General features: G+C 26.8%; 1 protein-coding gene across 1 annotated transcript; it reads left to right on the top strand.

Annotated features, from left to right (window-relative positions):
• Window positions 1-350: 350 nt before the first annotated feature.
• Window positions 351-18,832, top strand: LOC135931624 (mediator of RNA polymerase II transcription subunit 15-like). Its single transcript, XM_065468860.1, has 8 exons — window positions 351-564; window positions 610-702; window positions 750-796; window positions 841-911; window positions 10,325-10,504; window positions 11,054-11,126; window positions 15,180-15,255; window positions 18,343-18,832. Exons 1-8 carry the CDS (start codon window positions 391-393, stop codon window positions 18,739-18,741), a joined length of 1,113 nt encoding a protein of 370 aa, XP_065324932.1. The 5' UTR covers window positions 351-390; the 3' UTR covers window positions 18,742-18,832.
• The last annotated feature ends 1,042 nt before the right edge of the window (window positions 18,833-19,874 follow it).

The raw sequence follows: 19,874 nt of genomic DNA, 5'->3' as shown, positions 1-19,874 counted from the left end.
ATTATTTATAAACTAATTGCAATAGTTTGTTCACTTCTTTAAAGAACTTTATAAAATAATAATTCATATTTTACTTTGTATCTTTTTTTTATCCTAAGAGCTATAATTAATAATTGCCAACAGTTATTGATAAAAATATATTTGAAAAAATTATTTCCAAAATAATATAATATTTAAAAATTATAAATTGAGCAATAAGCTTAAGATATTAAGCATATAAATTTTAAGCTTAAGCGAAATTTGGCGAAAAGTTAAGCGACAAAATACCTAATTATAACTTAAAAATAGTAAAGGCGTACTCAATGACATACATTGAGCGTACTATACGAATATTATACATATCTCCCTGTCAATCACTTAATTTCGGACAATTCTGTTTACCTTTTCGATATGATAAGAAACAATTATGATCCATCACAATCACAGCACTTTAATCCTAGGCCACCCCAAAATAGAATGGGGTTCTCTTCAGTTTCACCATTAAATCAAGCAAATATATCCCAAAACATTCATACACATAATATAGGCGGAAAACGACCTATTTATTACCCTACTATGACCCAAGTTATAATTCAATGCCGTTTTAAAAAAATTAAATATTAATAATAGAACAATTATATTCAAAATCCTTTGGTTTATAACTCAAATGTTAATGAAAATGCACAAAATATGAATTTTTATCAGCCTATAAGGAACAGTCCAGTTACAATATAAATTTATATATATTATCATTTTATAATTTTTATTAGTTAATGCAATCACAATTAGAAATTCAATCACCTTTAACATCTATTGGGTTAGTCAAGTTATAATATTCATTAACTTATTACCTTTTTACAGGCTATCTCCAATGAATATGGTTGGAACACCATTGAATTCTTCATATCAAATTTCATCACCATTGTTGAAAAGTATAATTATTTATTTGGCTTTTAATACTTGGATTATATTTTGAAATTATATCTCAAATCTTTACTACTTAATGTTGTATTGCTTTTAAATTTTGTTATATCTATATGAAAGCCCATATTATATAGCCATAAAATATTATTGGTTATAATAAAAGATATTCATTATCTTAATCAGCTATTGTCCATTGAGAATTTATGCACAAAATTCCTGGCCCAACCAGCAATTATTTTCAGACCAAGCCCATTATAGTTATTTAGAAAATTTAACAAACCTTTAGCCCATTATAATTATTTTTAATTTGACCTGACCTGCAGAGATTTTATGAAAAATCAGGCAGGATCTGTTAAATTTAAAAGTTTACTCAGGCCTTTAATAAAAATTTTTAAACCATCCCATTTTTAGGAAAGAAAACAGGGATGTGTGTGAACCCTTCGACAAAAAAAAGGGTCTGGGTTCACGTACAGGAATAAAATTTGAAAGGACCCAGGTTTAGGGTTTGGGTCCTGGTTCAGGGAACATAAAAATAATGACTCAAAATAAGATTATTTTTTATTCATTTATTATTATATTTCAATATATATTCATAATTTATAAATGAAAAATTTAAAAATGTTTTAAATTTTTTATTCTCGCATAATCATAATATCTTCTATAATATCATCCTTGATATTTCCACATAAAGTAGACAATATATCAGAGACCTGCAGGCATGGGTACTAGGGCTGGGCCATATTTTAAATTTTTAAAATATTAACGGGCCAGGCCTGAAAGTTTTTTTTAAAAACCTGGGCAGGGCCGGGCCGTATTTTTTAAAAAAAATTATACAACATGAATTATTATATTCGTCAATTAGATATGGTTTTAATGATTATATATAGTTATGTTTAATATAATGTTTGGTGAAAGTTAACACTAGCTAACACTCATAGTTATCTATTACATAATAAAATTATAGTTTTCCTGCCATGGAATAAATACGCAAAGGATTAAATACATTATTATATAATATATAATATATATGTTATATTTTTTATTAAAAATATTATTTTTATTTTTTTTATAAATACATAGGATTTGTAATATAATATCTGTTTAGAATAATAAAAAAAAATTCAGTGTTGTTAAATGGCTCGTTTTGAGCCGATTTTTAAAAACGGCTAACTAAGTTTTTTATCCAGAAAAATTTTATGCAAGCCTGAAAATTTTGCTCATAAAAGGAGCAAAGGTCTAGACATATAGTATCGAAATTTTGAGGCTTAGTCAATATTTTTCTGGCAAAAATATTGAGTTAGCCCTTTTTAAAAATCAAAACGAGCCGTTTAACAACATTAGCTAATATACTTGCTTATTAAATAATAATACTTGCCAAAAAATATGATAAAATATGAAATAATGAATTTTTTGAATATACCAGGTCGAATATAATTTTTAAAAATTCCAAGCCGGGCCTAAAAAATTTTTTTTTTTTAAATCTAAGCCAGGCCGGGCCCCCAATTTTTTTTTTTAAATATTCTGGCCGGGCCTAAAATTTTTAAACCCAGGCTGGGCCTGAGCGTAAAAATTTTTGGAAAAAAAATCCGGGCTGGGCCGAAAATTTTTTAATCTGGGCCGGGCCGTACAAATGGTACCTCGTACCTCTGCAGGTCTCTGCAATATATATTTCAAAGATAAAAGTTCACTTTCTACCCTTACCTAAAATAGAGAGTTATCTTTATAAAATTATTGTATTGTATCGCCAGTACAGCCATGAAGATTCTAGATAAGATATATAATTCTGGTTATATTGAAGAATTTTCTTTCCAAAATTTTAAAATATTTATATCCTTATTTATTATCTTAACTTCTGAGAACTTTACTATTAAAGATGTAATAGGCATTTTTTGATCCTGATTTCTATCTGATGATAATTTGATTTTTTTTTCTTTATCTAAAAGTAAAATTTCAGGATCATCAATGTTGCTATCATTATTATTATTATCACTACAACCACTAGGTATTGTTGTAGCCTCCAATATATTGTAAATAATGGAGTTTCACTTATGCCATAAATCCTTAAGATGGTCTTTGGCCATTTGTTTTTGCTCAATACTCAATAAAACTTGATATCGAGGGTCTAAATATATAGAAGCGTATACAACACTATTTTGCAAATATTGTTGCTCTTGAATTTTCATGTTTTCTCATATTTCGTATAAAAAGGACTAAATTTTTCTAAATCTAATTGGCATCTAATAAACTTAATTGTTCAGGTTGTAATCTTAAAATTGTTATTTTTAAAGGAACTAGGGCTGTGCCGATATTAAATATTGGATCGGGCCGATACCTGTCATAAAACTGATCCAATCTTTTTACTTTTCTTTTCTTTTCTTTTTTTTTGTTATTTTATTTTATGTTATGTATATTTAATATACATTATTATAATATTTTCTAAATAATTTTTTTAAATTTTATTTCTTTTTTTAAATTTTATATCTTTTTTAAAATAGATTTATAGTATTTTAAAAGTTTTTTTTATAAAAATAAAAAGAAACATCCAAAGTTTCATTTATTTTAAATCTTTTTAAATAACGGCATATTTTTTATTTATACTTTAAATAAAAGATTTTTTTTAAATATGGTATAATTATGGAAATATTTTACAAAAGACAAAGATAATTTTGCAAAATGCGTTATTTGTGTAATCATCTGAGTCTACCTTCAGTACGGCAAGAGATATAGATAGTCCATATCATAGAAGCTCATTCCCAGAAAATCTGGAGGCTCTCATATTTATTAAAAAAATCTAATATATTATTAATTTTATATATTAAATATTACAATTTTATAATTCATACCAACATAAAATGGACATATTATTAAATATATATTTTTTTTATTATAGTCTTCAATGTAGAAATAAAAAAATTAAATTAAATTCATAATTCGATTTTTTGCATAAAAAATATTTATTTCTTAATTACATTTGGTCTAAACGGGAGTGATTAAAAATCAGTATAAATATCGGATCGGGTTTGAAACAATATCAAAAAATATAGGATCGGTGATTAAAAAGTGTGGATCGGCACAGCCCTAAAAGGAACTAATACACTAGTAAGGTCCTTTATTTGGCATCAATCATCTTCCAACAAAATGACTTCACATGCTCCTATAATAAAATCATTACAGAAATCTTTCAAACTTAATAATAGTTCTAGCATCATACAAACTGAGGACCAACGTGTTGTGCAATATCATTATCATTTAAATTAAAATATTATTTATTGTACTACAAAACAATTCACTTTCAAAATAATCAACGTATTTCTATAACATAGCATATTAATAAATTTACATAATAAAATAATATTACACTAGAAAATAATTTATGATATCAATCTCTAATTAAAATGGAAGTCCAGGAAGAAAATTGAAAGAAAAACGCGAAGATAAAATAAATGATTCCACAAAACAGTTAATAAAATTTATATTATTTTTTGAAAAAATATTATTATTTTTAAAATTTTTTATGACAATTAGAACCCTTGGACCCTCCACTTTTAAAAAGGGTCCGGGTTACATCCCTGAAAGAAATCTCTTTTTAAACTTTAAAAATATTTTTATAACTTGAAGAAACCTCATAATATATACTCAATGGTAACTTTTTATTTTCAATTCTTGTATATATATGCTATTCTATAATTATTCAATTTAGATGACCTTTTATATATATCATTAAATATAAATGAGCTATATTGTATAACAAATATTATTCAAATAATGAATACTCTAAAAATGATGAAAAATTATTTGTAGCTTTAGTAAATTTAGAAGATATGTCCGGTTTAATTGAGCCTTTATAGTCAATAATAATGCCTAAATAATTAAGGGATTTATTAAAAATAATATTATTGTTATTAAATTTAAGATTAAGATCTAGGGGGGATGTAGAGAGTATTTTAGTTTTATTAAAATTAATTTTAAGATTCATTTGAAGGAGAACTAAGGAGATTTTCGTAAAAATATTATTAGTATAAAATTAAAATCTTCGGTAATAATACAGATATCGTCCGCGTAACAGAGCCAATCAACATTGTGAAAATTGCAAGAATAAATGATATCACTAATTAATAAATTAAAAAGGGAAGGAGAAAAAGTTTAAAGTAAGGTGAGGATAAGTTATTATGTTTAATATTAACAAAACTATTTTCATAAATATACATAATAATTTTGATAAGATGAATGTTAATATTATATTTAAAGAGGATATTCCAAAGTATTGATGTTTTATGGAATCGAAGGCTTTTGAAATATCAATAAAAATAATATATGTATTGGTTTTATAAATATGTGCTTTCTCCAATCTTATTTTAAGTGAAGAAATTAGTTCAATAGTATTTGCCCTGGTCTGAAGGACACAATGGAATTGCGAATATTTTTGTTAATATCTTTAGAAATAAGATTGAAGATAAATGTAGTAAATATTTTGTAAAAAGGAGAAGAAAGAGTGATGCCTCTATAATCATGGATTGAGGAAGGGTTTGGGAATTTAGGTAGGTTAATAATGGTGGATTTACACCTATTTGTAGGTAGGATTGTTGTATTCCATATAGTATTTAAAGTAGGAAAGATAATATTGGTGATAGTATTTGGAAATATTTTTAATATTTCATTATGAATATTATCATAAGGTGATTTATGTTTTTTTAGATTTCTTATAATATTAATAAAATCATTTTTGTTGAGGGGGAAGGGGGGAGTAGTAATAAGTTGAGATGAAGATAAGGAAGAGGGACAGAGAAATTTATTATTAAAAAGTGATCTATAATGATCGAAAATGTTTAATTGATGAAAGGATTTTTTATAATAATTTTACGAATTTTCAAGTTATTAATTTTTTTATCATTGGAAGAAGTGATGAATTTTAATGTTTTAAACGCATTATATAGATCGTTATTACGTTTAAATTCAGAGATATTATTGATTCTATTTTTAAGAAAATTTCTTTTATCTCTTCTTATTGATTTTTTAATAATTTTAAGTGTGGTTTTAATATGTTCTTTTTTTCTAGTTTGTTTTTTTATGTTTTTATTGGGTGTTGATTAGGTTGGAAGTATGAGGACTTAGCCAATCAGGGTAAATGGTTTTAATATTTAAGTGAAGATTCGCAGAATTGATAATGGAATTTTGAATATTGTTCCATGAATTGTTATTATTGATTGATTTGAGACTTGAATGATATTTATTAGCTAATGTTTGGATATTTAAATTATTGATATTATATTTTTTTTTTGGTGTGGAAGGTATAGATTTTTTTGAATTGGCAATATTAAGATTTCTTAATAATGAGAGTTTAATGAAAAGTTGTAGACCAATAGGACGATGGTCTGATAAGAAATCTATCTCATTGAGAATTATAATATTTTGAATAAAAAAATTCATTTTAATACTAGTGAGAAAAAAATCTGGTTTACTTTTGTATAATGAATTGGGTTTGAAATAAGTAAAATAATTATTGTTTTTTTGTTTAAAAAAAGTGTTAATTATAACCTAAGGTTAAATTTCTTACCGGTTTCAATAATCTTTTTACTATTTTGATTTGTATTTTGGTTTAGAGCAGCAAAGCCTATGATATTGTTGATGTTTTAATTGCCAATTTATGTTAAATGTTAATGACACAGGAAAAACTTTAATTAATAGAAACATAAGAAAAAAAACTAAGAGGTTACACAATCTTTACTTCAAGTTCTTCTAATAACCATAATGGCGTATCATTCATTATGACATTTTAAAATTCACAACAAACTTTACTCCTATAAATGACAGAATTGCTTGCATAACTGTAAAAACTAAAGGCAAAAACATACATCTTATAAATATTTGTGCTCCTGCTAATTCCACTGTTTACCCAAAATTTACAACCTCTCTAATAGTCATCTTAAACAAACTAATACAAATCATTTCATTATTATTGGTGGTGATTTTAACATGAAAATTGGCAATGAAAACATCAACAATATAATATAGGTTTTGCTACTTTGAACCAAAAAACCAATAACATTGCTAAACAAGTTATTGAAACTTGTAAAAAAAAATTCAATCTTAAAATAACAAACAGTTTTTTTTAAACAAAAAAATAATATTTATTTTGCATACTGTATAAACCCAACTCATCATATAAAAGTCAATTGGATTTTTTTTTCTTACCAGTATCAAAATGAATTTCTATATTCAAAACATTACTGTTTCTAAATGAAATAGACTTCCTATCAGATCACAGACCTATACCTTTTCATTAAACCTATAGTTTTAAGAAATTTCTAAATCAAAACAACCACCTCCACCATCAAATTAAAATTACAATATCAATAATCTAAACATTCCATCTCTAGCCAATGATTATCATAATAACCTTAAACTAATTAATATTAATAATTCTTGGAACATAATCCATAATTCAATTATGAACTCGGCTAACCTCCATTTAAATATCAAAACAATTTATCCTGATTGGATTAGCTCAAATACTACTAATCTAATTAATTCCTTACTAAATAAAAATATTTTAAAAAAAAACAAAGAAAAAAAAACAACATGTTAAAATCAAACTAAACGAAAATTAAAAAATCCATTAGGAAAGATAAACGTAATTATCTTACAAACAAACTCAATCACATCACAGATTTAAACACTCAAATGACTTATATGCCTTCAAAACTTTAAAATTTATAACCTCATCTAATGATAAAAAAAATTAAAAATCTGAAAGTTGATCGCCTTATAATAAAAAAAACTCCCTGAAGATCATTTAAATATCTTTTTCGATCATAACAGATCTATTTTCAATAATAAAATTCCTCATCATAAATCACTAACTTCACAATCAACTTATAACAACTCCTCCTTTTGACCTTAAATAAAAACGACTTTATCACAATTATAGAAAAACTATAAAATCACAAAGCATACATATAACGAAATGTTAAAAATATTTCCTGATACTAATACTGATCTATCATTTTCAACCTTAAACTATATTTGGAATAAAGTTATTATCCCCCTTGATTGGTGTAAATTTGCAATCATTAATCTACCCAAAACCTCGAACCCTATCTTCAATACCCATTATAGAAGTATCACTCTCACCTCTCCATATTATAAAATTCTCACTAACTTCATCTTTAACTTATAAGATATTGATAATAATACTCATAACTCCATTGCTTCCTTTAGAGGTCGCAACACTATAGAACTAATAACAGCCCTAAAAATTAGACTAGAGAAAAAGTTACCATATAACCGATACTTATATTATTTTCATCGATATCTCCAAAGCCTTCGATTCCATTAACCACTCAATATGGAATATAGATACTCTTCAAATATCAATATCAATACTCATTTAATATAAATCATCATGTCAAATCTACGAATATTTAGTATCATTAACATCAAACACAATAATTTATAACATCTCCTTATTTTTAAAATAAAATGCGGTATTAAACAGGAACTCTTTATCTCCCCTCCCCCCTTATATTTAACTTACTAATTAGTGATCTAATTAACAAAAACAAAAATTTAAAAAAATGACAAAAATATAAGTAAATTTATGAAAAGTACAAAGTTTAATAAAAAATTAGGGAAATTTTATAAAAAATGACAAAAATATAAGGAAATTTATGAAAAGTACAAAGATTAATAAAAAAAATTGATAGGTAAATTTTATAAAAGATGACTAAAAAAAGATTTAAAAGAAAAATGGAAATTATAGTGATTAAAAATATGAAAAAATATTTTTCAAAATTCCCGACCCTTAAAAATAATTATTTTCTTCCCTATGACTTATTTCTGTTTCCTTTTAAAAAATAATATTTTTTTTTTAACATAAAAAAATTTAAAAAATGATAGATTAAATAATGGCTCACAATGTTTCCCACTTACCGACAATTTTATGATTGCTAAATTTTCATTTATTTACAAAACTAAAAAAAATGTAAATGAAAGAATGATTGCTCATGATAATCGAAAATAAATATATATATATCACGACAAAATGAATATCCATCAAGCCCTCGTTAATTGAAATCCAAATGTCTCACTTCCACCTTCCCCATTGGTCAGTGCCTTTGCTCCCATCTCATAATATGGTTACCTACTCTGGTCACTTTCGATAATAATTTTTTCTACATTGTTCCTTCCCAGAGCTTGCCCTCCATCACAAACATATTAGTATTGCTGGCTCTTTAATTACGTGAGTCTCCTCATTTTTTGTGCCATGGTCCTTTGGGCTGTGTCGGGGTCAATTTTTTAAATATAATTTCGGTTCAGGCTGGGTTGGGTCTAATATTTTTTAAAAAATTTGGGCCGGGCCAGGCTTAAATTTTTAAATATATTAACATTACATTTTTTTCAAATAAATTGATATATTTTAAAATTCTCGCAAGAAACAAGGTGCTATTTTTTTTTTGTATATTAAATTTTTCCATATTTAAAGTAAATTCGGGCTGGGTGGACAAATTATTTTTAGGGCTTGGTCAGGCTTGAAAAATTAGTCCCGAGGCAGATGACTAGTTGCAGATCCTCTTCGCCTCAATAATATCGATTGCCTCGATGCTGAACATAACCACCTTCATAGATTGCACTTATATTGAGCATAACCATGTTCATAGATTGCACTTTTGCTGAACATACCTATCCATATCTGATCTTTGGTTTGGTCATTCCACCGTACCTCCGGATGTTATCTTTGACTGTAGAGTGTCTGTTAATTGGTAATTTATTCACCCTTTTTTTTATTATCTTTAAAAAAACCCTTCCTCAATTATCCTTCAACGCTTCAAGACCGCCTCTCAACCTCCCAGGTTTACACCCCCTTCCGTAACTTGTTCCGTTGTGAATTCCTTCCTTTCCACCTTTTAACTCTATCCAACTCATTTAATTACCACTTCAGACACCCAGAAATCTACGCACAATCTGAGTTTTCTGCCAGCCTTCACCGGCACCAACGGGGTTACCCTTCTCTACCCATTGATCTAACTCAATTTGCACCTTTTTTAGCCGCTCAAACGGTATTCATCGCAACGCACAAAAATTTCGGCACACAGCCCTCCTTTAATTTAATACCCACTTCATAATTTCTGAGATACCCCAAATTCTCATCAAAAATTTTCCGTTAATTATCCACTACTTTGATCGTTCCCAATTCTTCTTCATTATTTTGTCATTCCTTTTCAATTCATATAAGTTTGTATAAATAAAAAATGTTCAAACTCGTTTTTATAGGTTCTAACCGAAGCGATAATAGGTATGAACCTACCCGAACCGGTATTCGCTTTGGTTTGGATCCCTGGTTTTAAAATTACTACCAATCATTCAAAATTTGATGAGTGTCAAAAATATATTTTTTTATCATTTATTTATTAACCAACTTAAGCCAATATTAACGAAAATGCGAGACAGATGGGCGGAGGAGCTATGTCACCCTTCAATTCCATCACTATGGATAATAATAAAATGCCCCTCGAGGATATGGAATACGCTACTAAACTAAAACAACTTTCCAAATACGTAGAACCACTGAGAAAATTGATATTTAAAATAGAGAAAGAAGATGGTAAAATCTTTTAATGCTTCGTCTTTTAGTATTTAATTAGGGGGCTGGGGTTTAACAAATAAAATCAAATATTTTTGATCCTTGAAGATCATTTCGAGATTGATCTTATAAGCGGGATTTTTGGTAAAATATTTCTCAAAATTTCAAATCTTTCCCTTTGTAAGAAAAAAATATTTTTTATAAAGTATCATATCATTTGTCATTTTTATGCATAAATTTTTTTTTAATTGGTTAAAAAATCATATTTTTTCCCCCTTATTTTTTTTAGGGTAGGTCCAAAAATCCTTTTTTTTTAAATTGGAAATTATTTTAATAATTTCTTATTGAAATTAAATTTCTAAATATTATTTTGGACATATTTTTTTATTTTAAAAGCTTATATTATTACTTTTTTTTCCAAAAAGTTTGCGAATCGTATTTTTTGTGGACATTCCAGACTTGTCCAAATATAATTTAATTTTTATTCATCTTCAAAGATTTTTGCTCATTTCATTTTAAGATTTTGTCAACTCAATTTATTATTTTTTAATATTTTTCTAAAAAAAATAGATCAAAAAAAGGAGATAGTGAAACTCAAGGCACTTTTGGATATTTTATCGAATAATAGCCCAAATACTAAAAAGTAATATTATGATTTTTATTTTTTTAGAAAAAATTAAATAAATATATCGTCGGCTCTAGAATTGTAGTGCTCCACTTGCACAAAGGTTTAAAATGGAAAAAAATCTACATTTAAAGTTTAAAATAAAATGTAGGAAAAAGTTTATGATCAATTTTGACGATAACTTTGACCAAAAATGAATACTTTTTTAAATCTAGTTTTTATTTTTAATATATATATTAGAAATAAATAAGTTAATAAATATCCACTTCTAACTCAAAAATTTTTGAAAATGTCGAGTGGAGCATTCCAATTCTAGACCGACGAGTTTTCGGCTATGTGTTATTTTGTCAACTTTAAATCAATTTTTGAGCACGTTTTTTTAAAAATCTGATCTTTTACCTATTCTTATCCTATGAATTTCAGACAATTACGAACTTCTTAACTTGATATAATATATATTACATTTTTAATATATTTTTTTTATATAAATTATAAATGACTCAAAGGTTAACAGCAAAATTTGTGCATAATTCATAAGATAGGTATTCCGAACATGATAGATATTTCAGTTAAAATCCGATTTTTAAAATTTAACAAAAACGCTTTCAAAAAATAATTTAAAGTTGAAATAAAAAAAATAATAACACATTGACGCTACATATATACTTTGACCTGATTTTTAGCCGCTAGTTATAAATTTTTTATAATATAATTTTTTTTAATTGCTTATTAATTTTTCAAAAAAAAACAAATAAATATACACTATTCCACAGATATCTCGGCATTTTTTATATTCATTTGACAGAATACTTATTATATCCAAAATCGATTTCGTTATTTTTTTAATTATCATATATAATAATTATTTTATTAAAATTTTTGGGACATAATGATGATCTCCTTGAATTTAACGTCAATCCAGCGGTAGAGAAAACTCTTTCACTAGGTGTGCTAGTCACCGGAATGCAAAGAATTTTTTTGTCGAGCCCGGAAAGATTTTAAAGTTCACTCTTTTTTTCTCTCAAAAAATTTAGAACGTCCATATCTTGTGAATATCGTTTTCCAAGAAAACTGTGTTTCTTGTTCTAAGTCATCTAACTTGGAATCATAATTTATATTTGTTGTATTTGCCAATTTTGTCAAATAACTTGAATTTAATCATTCATCTTCATCCTCATCAGCTATATTTACTACCTGATTATCATCATTCTCTATAAGTTTAAAATGTTTTATTATAAATTCTGAAGCTGAGCAATTTTGCTCTATTAAATACTTTGACACAATTGTCAATTTTTAAAATCTTGGATCTAAAAGAGAAGCTAATACCTAGATAATTTTAAATAAAAATAAAAGAATATACTTGTATAATATTACTTGCAGATTACAAACCGGAAATCGTAACGCAAGGTTTTTTTAGCATATTTTCTTTAAGTGAAATAATTTCAGAACTATCACTATCATTTACTATTAAATGTGTTTCAATTTCACTTCTAAAAAGTAACGCCAAGTTTAAAGTAGGCCCTTTTTGTACTGAAAGAAATTCGACAGTTTCTTTAAATTTTGAAAGAAATGCTAATAGTTCTTCTACCAGATCAGATTCATAATTTGATAATTTGAGAAAGTGCTTCCCAATTCTTTTCAAAACATAATTAATTAAATTCTTATTTAATCCAGATATGCTTTCTATCATAATTAATATACTATGCTAACATGTTGGGACATTTAATTTTAAGGTTTTCATATGCGTGGAATTATTGTTATTATTATCATTGGAATTGCCAATTTGAAAGCGGGTACCCGGGTATGGATCAATGCTGTCAAGATCTAACATGTCTGATGTTAAATCTATTGTACTTAGACATTTTCTTTGATATTCCTCGAATTCAAATTCAACCTCTGCAGTTTTATATCTTAGAGCAGTAATAATTTCTCTAATTCTTTTGCAAAAAATTTCCAAACTATGGATTTTTTATTATCCAGAGTTAGGATACTAAAATTATTTATAGAATTGTTAAATGTAGATACATCCATTTTAAAAATATGTAAAATTATGGTAACTTTTGGAACTTTAGATTTTTGATTGATTGAATTCTCTTATGACGTCAATATAATTATGATTTTGAAATAGTAGAAAATAAAAATTTATCAAAATCCTGATTGACTAAAAAATTACAAGAGTGATGTTGACCATTTATTAGAATAAAAAGGTATAAAATATGAAAGAAATTTCTGCTCTGGCTGTGGTGCGCCGGCGTGATTTTCTTAAATGGCGGCGTTTTCAGCATAACCAAAAAGGTCTATATATACTTATTATTGCTTTGGATTTTATAAGTTTACCAAGTCTGATTTTTTATACATATATATAAATTTACCTAGTGTAATAGAAAGAGGTTTGTTCAATAACATAGCATTAGAAGGCATCGTTGAATGCGAATCAGCCGGACCCACCATTTTGGTAATCCATATAGTAATTATTCTAATGTTAAAAACTACTATTAAATTGATAACTTGCTTTCTTATTATCTCGATCAGGCAATTCTTCAAAAAAGTTTGCGTCAGATATAGGAATAAATTGGCCTTTCGTTTAAAATTTTTTGATATGGGTAACCAAAATGGCCTCCCCAGCTGTTTTCATTGATGTACACTTTTAATGAATGCATCGTCAGTCTAGGTATTATTATGTCATGGCCGATCCACAAATTTTTGATCGATCCTATCCTATATCACTGAAAAACCGATCCGGTCCGATATTGATTTTTATTTACCATCTATCTTTGAACCAATGTCATAAAAATTTCAATATTTTCTATTATAAAAAAATACCAACCAACTTTCGTCAATGAATAAGTATATTTTGTTTTTTTTTTAAAAAAAATTCTCCAAAAGTTATTAATATCGTTTAAAATATATGTAATAATTATGTGTAAATTTATAGTGTTGTTAAATAGCCCCATTTGGCCGATTTATAAAATAGGGCTAAATCAAGATCTTAGCCAAAATATTTATACCCTAAGTCTCGAAATTTTGTCAATAAAAAGTCCAAACCTTTTCAGCCCTATGTGGGCAAAATGAATAAGCTTGGGTAATTTACTTTTGGCCAAAATTTTTATTTGACCATCATTCCACCTCCTTTCGATGGTATAATCTCACAATTCATATTTGCATTTAATGGGAAAATTTTTAACTAAAAGGCACTAATGACACGATAAAAAAAATATATCAATAAACGCAAGTATCCGAAAATATTAAAACCAGATTTTTAATCAAATTTTTCCTAAAAATGCCAGTAAATCCTTATTTTTCCATCCATAATCTTTGAAGGTAAAAATCAAAATCTGATATAAAATATTTGATTACGGTGGCGCTAATTTTAATATTTGTAAATTTCTATGGATTTACTATTTTCAAAAATATACGAATAATTAAAAAAAAATTTTTATTATTCAATTCGAATTTTTTTGAATTGAACAATTCGTTTGTAAATTTCGAATATAATCATTGGATAGGCGCAGTAATATTAACCACACGAATAAACTCATAACCCAAAAAGTAATAGGAAAAAGGCCAAAAAATTATAATTTGACAATAAAATTAAGTAAGTAAAATAATGATCATATGTTGCCTCAAGATCGGCCTTTTATATTAAATGATAAATAATTCTCTAAAATAAAATAAAATAGGACTCATCCCTGGAGTCTTATAAATTATACGATTCAAAGTCAAATGCTTGCGCCGTTGTTACACGGTCAAATTATTACGCGTAATAAAAACTATAATAAAAAAACAATATCAATTATAGCAATAGTCAAATCTTTAGGCTAGTGGTTTTTATTTTTCTTATTTTCAAACACGGATCGGATATTTGGCAGGTTTCCGGTTATTACTATTTGGCTAAAAAAGGTATACGATATATGTGATTAAATGGAAAAGGGTAGAAAAATTAAATAAATATTTCGACGTATTTATTAAATTCTGGATCTTAATCTCATCATATTTTTTTCTTTCTTCCAAACCCAAAGTTACGATTTTACAGATAACTAGTTTTTTTATACTTATTTTATTTTAATCAAGGGTCCCTATTACTACATTGCTCAAATGCGAAGTGGTGTTAGCGCGCCAATTCGAAACTTCCTCCCAAGATAAACAAGTAATCAATCATTACAAATCTAATTATAATGACACATTATTATATTTTTTCTAAATGATTCGTTCAAAAAAATCTAAACTTTAAATTAAAAAAAACGCGCTCAAAAAATGATTTAATGTTGAAAAAAATTAACACGACGGATAAATAAACGCAAACCGATTCTATATATTTTTTTTAAAAAAAAATTGATATTTTGGACACAGCTTAAAAGTGTAATTTTATATTCAGGGATTCGAACCGAACCCGGAGAAGTGAACCCGGGTTTTTAGAAAAAACTCTGAACCCGAACCGAACCTGAACCCCATTTATAAAATTTTCAAAACCCCGAACTGAACCCAAGAATTTTATTTTAACCCGGGTTCAATCGGGTTCAGTGTATTATTTAAAATCATATATTAATATATGTAAATACAAATATTATATTTTCAAATTTCCAATTAAATGAAGTCTTAATAAATTTTAAACAATTTAATTCATTTATGCCATTTTTAAATTTATTCTCGATTCCTATTGGAGTGTTAAAAAATTTTAAACAATTGAATTAATTTACGCCATTTATTTTTAAATTTTTATCTTATTATTCTTAAAGATTATTAATTAGAAGAAAATGGTTAACAAATCAAAGTAAAAATTATTATATTGTTAATTTAAAAAATTCTAAACATCTAACTTAAAAATTGTTAAATGTAGGGCAGTTTTTGTGAACTTATTAAAATGATTTTAAAATTTATATATGCTAATCATTTATTTTTGGTTCAGTTTAATTTTTACAAGATATTAATGAAGTGCATATTATAAATGAAATTAAATTTATAAATATCTCTTTTTTAATTCTGAAATCATTGCTATTTAAAAAAATTGTTCTCTTTTTATAGATTTAAGATTAAAGATAAAGTCATATTTGATAAGCATTTTACCCTTAATACAATAGAAAAAAAATCAATATGTTCATATTGCAAAGTAAAAATGTCTGGTAATCACTTGTCAAATTTAGAAAGACACCTGGAAAGAAATCACAACAATGAATATTTAAATTATTTAAATGAAAAAACCAAATATCAGGAATTGTTATTGGCAAAAAAACCTAAAATTAATATAGAAACCTTTTTTCCAAAAAAGCATATAAGTATAAATATATCATCTAATGATTTGATGAGTTCTATACTAGAACTTGTTACTGTAAATGGCCGGCCTTTATCAATTATTGAAGATTCGGGATTTCAAAGAATTATAAATCCACTCCTATCTGGGCTCAATTTAGTTATAAACAAAGAAAATTTATCCAGAACTATTAATAAAACAGCCCAATCAATTAGAGACAAAATATCGAGAGAGGTAGAAGGAAAATTAATAAGTTTAAAGTTGATGCAGTTCAACGACTAGATAGGTCAATTCTTGGTGTAAATATTCAATTTATATCAAAGTCCATTATAAATTTGAGGACTCTTGGAATTGTAGAGCTGAAAGAGAGAGCCTAAATTTAAAATTAAGACATCCTACTTACCAAAAGTTATTAAAAAATATGAAACTCCCTAAGCCTGTGTTAGATTGCCACAGATGGCATTCAACCCATGATATGTTAGAAAGGCTGATTTTACTAAAACCCAATATCGAAGATTTTTTTACAGAGCAATCTGATTATTTATTGACTGAAGATTGGAAAAAGATAATAACGATTGTTGAAATTTTAAAACCGCTAAAAATCGCAACCAAACAATTCCAATCTGAACAGTTAACACTGACAGATTTTTATGCAGCATGGTTAAGATGCTGCATCGAACTGGAAAAAAATCCAAACCATTTTGCTCAATTACTATATTCTTGTCTTAAGAACAGAGAAGAAAGGTTTATAAAGAACGAAATTCTCTTAGCTGCCATATACCTGGACCCAAGATACAAGGTTAATTAAAAGCTTAGTAAATTAATTATTTTAGATTTATATTAAAATTGTTATTTTATGAAATATTTAAATATAAACAATATAAATCCTTAAATAATACAGGTATTACTTTGTGATGATGATAAGATTTGTGCGAAAAAACATCTTGTCAATTTATGGAGACGAATTAAAAGCTTAACGCCGATTTTATCTGATGATATTAGTTCCGATGAAGTTATTGAACAAGAAGATGATTTAGAGAAATTGATACAACTTAAAGAAAGGCAGGAGAAAATACTTAAAAGAGGGCCAACGATTGCTGAGAAAAGTATTGGAACAATAATTACTGGATTTAGCGATTATAAAAGATTAGATAAGAAGGAAAATATTTTGCATTTTTGGGAGTCTGCTAAGCTGGAACACCCTGAATTATATATTTTATCTAAAATCTTATTTGCTATTCCTGCAACCCAAGTTAATTTTTCATATTTTCACATATAAATACATTTAACATAGGTTAGCGTTGAAAGATCTTTTTCACATTTGAAATTCATTCTTTCACCACATAGATCGAGGATGAGTGAACAACTCTTGGAAGATATTATGCTAATACGTCTAAATAAAATTTTTAAAATTGATACATGACTATATGCTTTGTATTTTAAACTATATTTGTATATAAATAAAATAAAAAATTTATTTTTTATATCAAATTTATGTCTAGTTTTTTATTATGATTTAAATATAGAATTTTTTTTATCAACTCAAAAATTCTTGAACCCGAACCGAATCAAACCCGGGTTCAAAAATATTTCCCTGAACCGAACCCGAACCGAACCCACCTTTTTTTTTATACCCCGAACCGAACCCGGGCAAAAATTTTGTCGGGTTCGCACTACCCGTTTTATCATTTCAACCTAGCCGTTAAAATTTTAACCCCCCCCCCCTTTTTTGACATATTTATAGGCTTTAACTGACAGATTTCATTTTATAAGTTTTTTTATTTCCATTTTAATATTAGTAAAAATTTTAGTTTAATATTTATGATATATTTACGATCGATACTGACCTGACCACATAAATATGAAAAGAAAAAAAATGATATAATTTGATATTTTTTTTTCCAAAAAAAAGTATACCTTTTTTCTTAAAGAAGTATAAATTTAAATTTCTCTTTTTTAAATTGTTAAATCTCTTTGTACCTCCAGTCTAGCAACGTTTTCGCGTCTCTAAATTCTCCTTCTATTCTTTCGATAAGCGCGGCTCAGGGAGGTGAAGATGTAAAACCTAGAATGATGCAGCAACCGATGACATATAATAACAATTCCGCTACCGCCATTACCAATGTTACGCCCCCCAATAACCCCAATTACAACGCGTATCAGAGTAACTCCGCCAATATCGTGAGTGGTACCTCCGAACAACATTTAAATGCTACCACTAATTATGACAGCGGTTCGTTGAGGGAAGCCATAGGGCAATTTTCGGCTACTTTGGAGAAGTTCAAACAGTCTTGCCTGAACGAAAATGATGGTGGTCAACGCATGAGCCAAGCCTTGATGGAGACGTTTGCTCCCGCTTATTATAAGGCTTATCTTCTGCCTTGAATTCCATTATAATTATTAATTAAAAAAAAATTATGCATTAACAATGTGTTAGAATTTGAATAAGTTGATTGTAATTTTAGAAGTAATTTTATTTTTGATGTATTTATATATATATTATTTAATTATTAATAAATAGTGTTTGTTTACTATCAAATAACAATTGATTATAACTATTGTCAAAATTTACACATGTCCGACTTAAGAAAATAACCCTTACAACAGCTGATATATTTAAATTTCAATTCGTCTCTTTACAATCATTCATATAGCCTGACAGATTTGACATTATTAATAAAAATGATAAAATTCATATCTTTCCTTTTAATCTTAATCTAGATCTTTTGTTTTTTAATTTTAAATATATTTCATCCAATTAAAAACATTTCATTTAGTTGAACATTCTTTGAGTTGAGCTATTATCCAAAACAAAACAGTAAAATAAAAATTTTTAGAAAGTATATTAACAATAATAAAGAGCAATTTAGAAAAAATATATTTCACAACCGACAAATGTGCCATGATTGACTGTTTCTCTATAAAAATAGCTAAAATTAGTGGCCATTTAACTAGTGTTGTTAAACGGGTCGTTTTGAGCCGATTTTTAAAAACGGCGAACTCAATATTTTATCCAGAAAAATATTACATAAGCCTGAAGATTTTATTCATAAACCGAACAGATGTCTAAGCATATATTATCGAAGACAATATTTTCCTGACTAAAATATTCAGTTAGCCGTTTTTAAAAATCGGCTCAAAACGAGCCGTTTAACAACATAACCTGTCGAAATAGCTGACTTTTTAAGTTAAAAAAAAGCTAAAAACTATGTTTAACCGTTTTTTTGACCGGGTACCCAATTGTAATAAATAGAAGAAATAACGAGTTATATCCAATTTTGTTTTCAACAATAAATTGAATTGGTGAATGATTGATGAGGTGGGAAGGATGTTATGAAATCCAGTATATTTTTCATTCAATTCTGAGTTGTTTTTTTTAAAAAAAACTTTAATCCAGCGTGTCTAAGTTGTCATTTACCTATAATTTTTTTGGGCTCTAAAATAGATAAAAGGGTATGGCGGGCTACGAAGAGGGGCGTAGCAAAATAACCCTCAAGGCGCGAGTGACCCCAGAGAGT

This window comes from Gordionus sp. m RMFG-2023, chromosome 1, assembly GCF_954871325.1.
Source record: "Gordionus sp. m RMFG-2023 chromosome 1, tfGorSpeb1-WG-v2, whole genome shotgun sequence".
Lineage (NCBI taxonomy): Eukaryota > Metazoa > Nematomorpha > Gordioida > Chordodea > Parachordodidae > Gordionus > Gordionus sp. m RMFG-2023.
This window is presented reverse-complemented; position numbering and strand designations above follow the sequence as displayed.

Coding starts and splice junctions, on each gene's coding strand:
- LOC135931624 (XM_065468860.1), top strand. CDS start 391: ATGATAAGAAACAATTATGATCCATCACAATCACAGCACTTTAATCCT. Junction 565..609: donor ATTACCCTACTATGACCCAA/GTTATAATTCAA, acceptor TATTAATAATAG/AACAATTATATTCAAAATCC. Junction 703..749: donor AGCCTATAAGGAACAGTCCA/GTTACAATATAA, acceptor AATTTTTATTAG/TTAATGCAATCACAATTAGA.